Below are 5670 nucleotides of genomic sequence, written 5' to 3' on the forward strand. Positions count from 1 at the left end.
TGTTACTTTGTGCTTGTGCTTCAGTACAGATAAACTCAGTTAGCTTTCTGTTAGCTGTTTACAATTGTTTGTGTTTCTTCTGCTGTCTTACCTCAATTATCCAACATTTTCACACAGTTGAACTCCCAATAGATCTGTTCTTCGATACATATTATTAAGTCACAAAACAGAACAACTTTGAAACATGGCAAATTAACTACGGGGCAAAGCTGCTAACATATTTAAGCTGTTTCCCAACCCGCTGCTACACATCTGAAGTCCAGATTTTTGTAACCATGACGTTGTCAAAAAAACTCTACATTCACAAGTAGAGAAACTTAAAAAGAAGAAGTACGATGATAACCTAACGCAGACTAAACACCTACACAACTGAGAAGGACAGTAAGGCACAGGTAAACTTATTCAAGGTAACAAGGTGGGGGGAACTAAGGAAAGAAGGGTTGGCTGAGGTCAGCTTAACTCGACGCTACTCAACTTTTAAGCATTCTCCATGAGCTGGTAGTACCTGGTACCAGGCACTTTGTTAGTAGTGCTCAACTGGGGATCCAAGTGATCTGAGCAGATATGAAAATGTGACGTCAACAGAATGCGTGCCACTGATTAGCAAGTCTCAATCAATGATTAAAGTCAGTAATGATGAGGGCATGTCCTTCACAAAAATCAAAGTCTGACAAAAAGCCACCAATGAGCAGCAGGTACCTTCACCTCGACGTCCTCCATTGTTTTGGCATTCGTGTCACATACAAATGACATCACTGGTATTTTGACCATGTTGCTATAACAACAACACACACACACATTAGGTGGTACTTGATAGTAATGGAAAATGTTGAGTTGAGCTGCTTTATGTCAAGCCGAGAAGGTACCAGTGGAAAATCCCTATAGGGAACTAACCTTCATTTTTAACAGGCATACGCTGTACACTGAAAGGGAGACCAAGCACATACTGAAACAAAAAAACAACTATACAAAGACAAGGAACTGAAATGGAAACCAGTACAAAGATAAAACTATTAACTGATCTGTAAGAAATCACGGGGATGGTCAGTGTAACTGTACCAAAGCCACAATGGAAATCCCATTAACTGTCTGCAACATTTGTGTTAATCATCACGTTTTCAGGTCTTAAATCCATTTTTTTCTCTACTTAAGCATCTGCAGGAAAAACAGTTCTTTAAGGTTACTCATCACAAAATCCTTCGTGACACCAGGACTAATGGAACGAGTTCTGGATCGAACCACAGATCTGAACTATGGAAAAATGCAATACCTTATGAATATCTAAAGGGAGTAGGCTGAAAAGTATCTAAAGATGCTAAAGATTGTGCTCTGTTTCGTTTCAGAAAAAAGTAAATTAAACAACGCTTGGATCTCGGTTTTTAAATTCACGCTCAGTAGATGTTCTGCTGACATCCAGTTAATTAGTCTTCTTTATTGTGGCTGCAACCTGCTTTTCATGTGGCTTTCATTTGCTACTAGCGTGTTCTAATGCAGCCAAGCCTCAATGGGTCAACCAGTAAGGGTATATAATCTGTAGATGGAAGGGGGAGGTCAATGAAAGTGCTTTAGTGTGCTGCTTGTGGAGTTGGCAACATGTGGTCTGTGTGTCTGCTACTGAAAGCCATAAAATGTGATTTCAAGCTTTTTTGTTTTTTGTTTCAGGTGTGTGTTTTTTGATATTCAGGGGGGTGCATGTGATTATTTCTTTTGCCATTTCCTTAATACGTGCAGTGTTACCCTGGATACTGTTCAACAAAAACAAAAACAAAAAATCCCCACACCGACTGATGGAAAATCCTCTTGCACAAAAATATCGCTTACAGCTGATTTGTCTGGTTTCTGTGCTCTGCTGCTTTTTCTCTCCTTGACAAACCAATTTAAATATTTGTTCTTCCTCTTCTCTAAGCGCATGTGCTGCTTCACTTCAGTATGCATGGCAAGGCACAAATCCATCATCTGGACATCTCTTTCACCCCCCTACTCCTCACCCTGGATGTCTGCAGTCCTTTTTCTCTGTGCTGCCCAGCAAACAAAGGCAGAGGAGAGTAGAGGTAAAAGGAGGAGAGTAGAGTCACGGTGGAGGAATATGTGTGTGTATGTATGTATGTATAATTGTGTGCGTGTGTGTGTGTGTGTGTGTGTGGGGGGGGGGGGGGGGTTCTCTCTCCAAAGGCAGAGGGCTTTCAAACCCTTACACCTTTTCCATGTGAGCTTATTCACGCTTCATTATGCCACCGTTAAAACTTCACAATTTTGCAAAATTGACTGCAAAGGATGCAGACTCTAGCAAGACCAGAAGACCAAAAAGCACGAAGAGCTTTATAACTTGTATTTTCCTCGCTATTAATTAGTCATTCACTTGCCCTAAACCCTAAATCCAGTGTGGTTGCCTAATTATCTGTAGTTTCTTTCACTCGTTACACCAGCGTATATTTTCCACGACAGCGAATGAGAAGAACAGCTAGCTTAGCTAACGTCAATAAAGTGCGGACCCTCTGCTTTCTCCTTCCTTGTGATAACCACACAATATATCGAACACAGTTTTATTTGCCGTATCTAAATACATTTATTTTTAAAAGTTCGTTAAATAGTACCCCAATAGCGTGTGTGTAGCACTGTTTCCCCAGTGAGTGGAATATATATGTGTGGGCTTACCTGGTTTAGTGATGCTCTGAAAGTACAGCACGAGAACGAACAGCGAGCCGAGGCACGTCGCCAGAAACAGGCGTCCTCCCCGAGGCATCTTCATCCTGAAGCCCGGCTCTGCTGACGGAGCCTCCGACCCCCCCTCTTCGCTGCCTCTACGCAGTTCATGCGAGACCGCCCGATGGCAGATACGAGACACTTGAAAGCGATATGGACCTATTCATTAATTACGGGAAGCAAACGCCCAACCAGAGAGAAACAACAGCGCAGTAATAAAACCCGTTAATTGTAACGTCAAGGGTATAAATCCACTTCGCTCTGGTCGCTACTTTAAAAAAAAAAAAACCCAACAAGAACAACAATATTAATTATAATGGCACTTTAGATAACATTGGAAATAATGTCATGTTGATATTACAGTCCCCCCAAAAGTTATTAACAGTCCTGTTTCTTCTTAGCTCTATTTGCTACCCCCGCCTGTGGTGTGTAGAGTTTGTCGAAGCTACACAAACTTCTCCTCCGCCAAACTGGAGACCGGGCACCCTTGCCATGACGTCACACCCCCCTTCTCCTCACGCGTACTCTCCCACATCAATGCTGCATTCAGGGACAACAGGACAATTTGGTCATGATGAGGTTTTTTGAGTTAATGTAATGTAGTTATACTTGTCCCAGTATTGTGTATTGTATGAAAAGGAAGAAGTGTCATCCCACTGTTGTAAAAAAAAAAGGCAGGCAGAAAAAAGTACATTCGTATTAAACTTTATATACTTTTTTAATTAGCAGAATGTTTCTATTCGGCTTACGACCAGCATTTGAAGGCAACATCGCACTACAGCCATGGCATGTCCTGTCTTTGACTACAACTAGTGTATAAATGGCAACAGTTCAATGAAGTATTTGGATAAAACAAGTAAAGCTTCAATGGCTTTTTTTTTAGCAAAATAAAAAATCACTAAACTTACATAAATAAAAGAATACGTAAATGCTCAGATTTAATAAACATACAAAACAGATAGTGAAGAGGCTGAGTTGTATTTTGCCATCACTTCACCAGGAATAACAACTCATGTATTAAAAATACATGGAATACATGAATGTGTTATTAACTTCCTTGTAATTATTTCTTTTTTTTTAATCCTCTTCTTGAACCTCAAGATTTGAATATCTAGAGTTCCATAAATTGCAATTTTTGCACCAGGTTTTTTTTTTTTTTCACACTCTAGTTAAACTTCCCTTCTGAACATACACATATTTTTTAACTATCAGGCCTCGGGGAAGTTACTGAGTTCTAGTACTGCTTCAAATGTCATGTACAGTGTGTTGAGTGTTACAAGTTTTACAGTGGATATATTTTAAGTTAGCTACCTAGAGAATGGAGATAAAATCATCAAAAGAGAAAATAGAAACTGGGCTTGAGTCCAATAAACGAAACAGATTTTTATCAAAGGCATTCCTACAGAACGCTCATTTTCATTCCTGAACAAGATAAAAGGCCGATGTACACAAAAAAAGAGCACAGCAGTGTACCTTAGTTGTCCAAACAGCACACATCTATGGCAGGACCCAGCCCGAACAAAGGCTAAAGACGTGGCAGACACTGAGACAGTGAGGAGGTGCCAGGTCGGTGTGTGAGCAGTATAACCACTCGTGCTGCCACATTTGAGAATGCTGTAATTACCCACATGCCCATCATTAGGCCTACAATGTGCAGCGCCTCTTGGGTTTCTTGGAAACACTTGAGAGAGATCTGAGACTTGAGAATGAGAGAGGCATAGTTAAGAATGGTTTGGCAGATTATGTGGTTGTTTGGGGTCAATGTTAGCTTTTACCACTCAACTCTCCCCGATTCATGGTTTGCTGACCACCCACGAGGCTTGGAGTAGAGTTTCATCACCAGCCCACTAACTAGTACTGTGGTAAATGTCTGCTGCTTACAGCCAGAGCTTTTTTAGTTAGCCTGAGGAACACGTCTAGAACACCTTTATCATTCTCTAATTTAATCTTTAAAACTTTCAATCTATTGTTTGTGGTCATGTATGGAGAAATTTATTTTCCTGCAAGTGTTACCACACAGCGTAGAGTCTCTCAGATATTTGCTACTAATAACCGCAGTGGCAGTATTACTTTACTTTTCTTCAGAGAGCAGAGACCCATCGTTTGACTGTATTCAGGATAGAGAAAAGACGTGCTCATGCCTCTATTCTTCTGGCTCTATTTCCTGACTTGAGTTCAGTTCAGTTCAGCTGACACACCACTTATAATCGCTACAGACACATATCTGCAAACCTGCAGATTTGCATAGCAGATATCCGTCAATCAAACATTTCAGGCAACTTATTGTCATAAACAGTGTGTAACTACACTAAGTGCTTTTGTTTATGTTTTTGCAAATAAAGCCGTAGTAAGCCAACTTCAAGTAACGAGCATAAAAACAGGTGAAACAGCTAATTACCAATCTTTAAGAGGATACAGAGTTTTAATTTCGAGCATATTATTGATTTTTTATTTTTTTTTAAATATGCAAAAGCATGCTGGTTTAAGTTCTGAATAAAGGCTATTGCACTGCATGTTAGCTAGCTTTATAGCCTGCAGATGCTATGAAGACGTGTCCATCTGCTTATTTTGGTATTTGCACTGATGCTGTGAAGGCCACAGCTATGATCAGGAGGACAAAAATGAATTTAGAGTCTGATGTAATGTAATTTGCAGGCCAGGTTTAAATGTATTAAAATACTGCAGTATGGGAGTTATGTCAGTGTATTCATTTAACTATTGAAAACCAAATTAGCTTAGGTTCCAAAACTTTTCCTTTATGAAGAGCAAAAAATTACTTTCACTGGAGATATTTTGACTTGTCAAACACAGGTTTGACTAATGATATGTAATTTCACACTGCATTTATTGCTGGAATTGATTCCAAAAAGAGCAGTCAAAGCTGTCATCATGATATTTAGAGCAATATTTACCAAACCTTGTGTTCATGTAAAATTTTGTTTTGACATTTGACACCAGCAAAAATAC

General features: G+C 39.7%; 1 protein-coding gene across 4 annotated transcripts in view; it reads right to left on the reverse strand.

Annotated features, from left to right (window-relative positions):
- LOC102291301 (carbohydrate sulfotransferase 11) overlaps nt 1-3192 on the reverse strand; it is an 18761-nt gene extending 15569 nt beyond the window's left edge. For all 4 annotated transcript variants that reach the window (XM_042212740.1, XM_014340651.2, XM_005944070.3 and 1 more), the window contains exon 1: nt 2656-3192. In XM_042212740.1, coding sequence (XP_042068674.1) covers nt 2656-2749 — 94 coding nt within the window. In that variant the 5' untranslated portion in view covers nt 2750-3192. The remainder of the gene's footprint in view (nt 1-2655) is intronic.
- Nucleotides 3193-5670: the final 2478 nt, after the last annotated feature.

Source organism: Haplochromis burtoni, unplaced genomic scaffold (assembly GCF_018398535.1).
Source record: "Haplochromis burtoni strain Fernald_Lab_line unplaced genomic scaffold, NCSU_Asbu1 Contig_390, whole genome shotgun sequence".
NCBI classification, from domain to species: Eukaryota; Metazoa; Chordata; class Actinopteri; order Cichliformes; family Cichlidae; genus Haplochromis; species Haplochromis burtoni.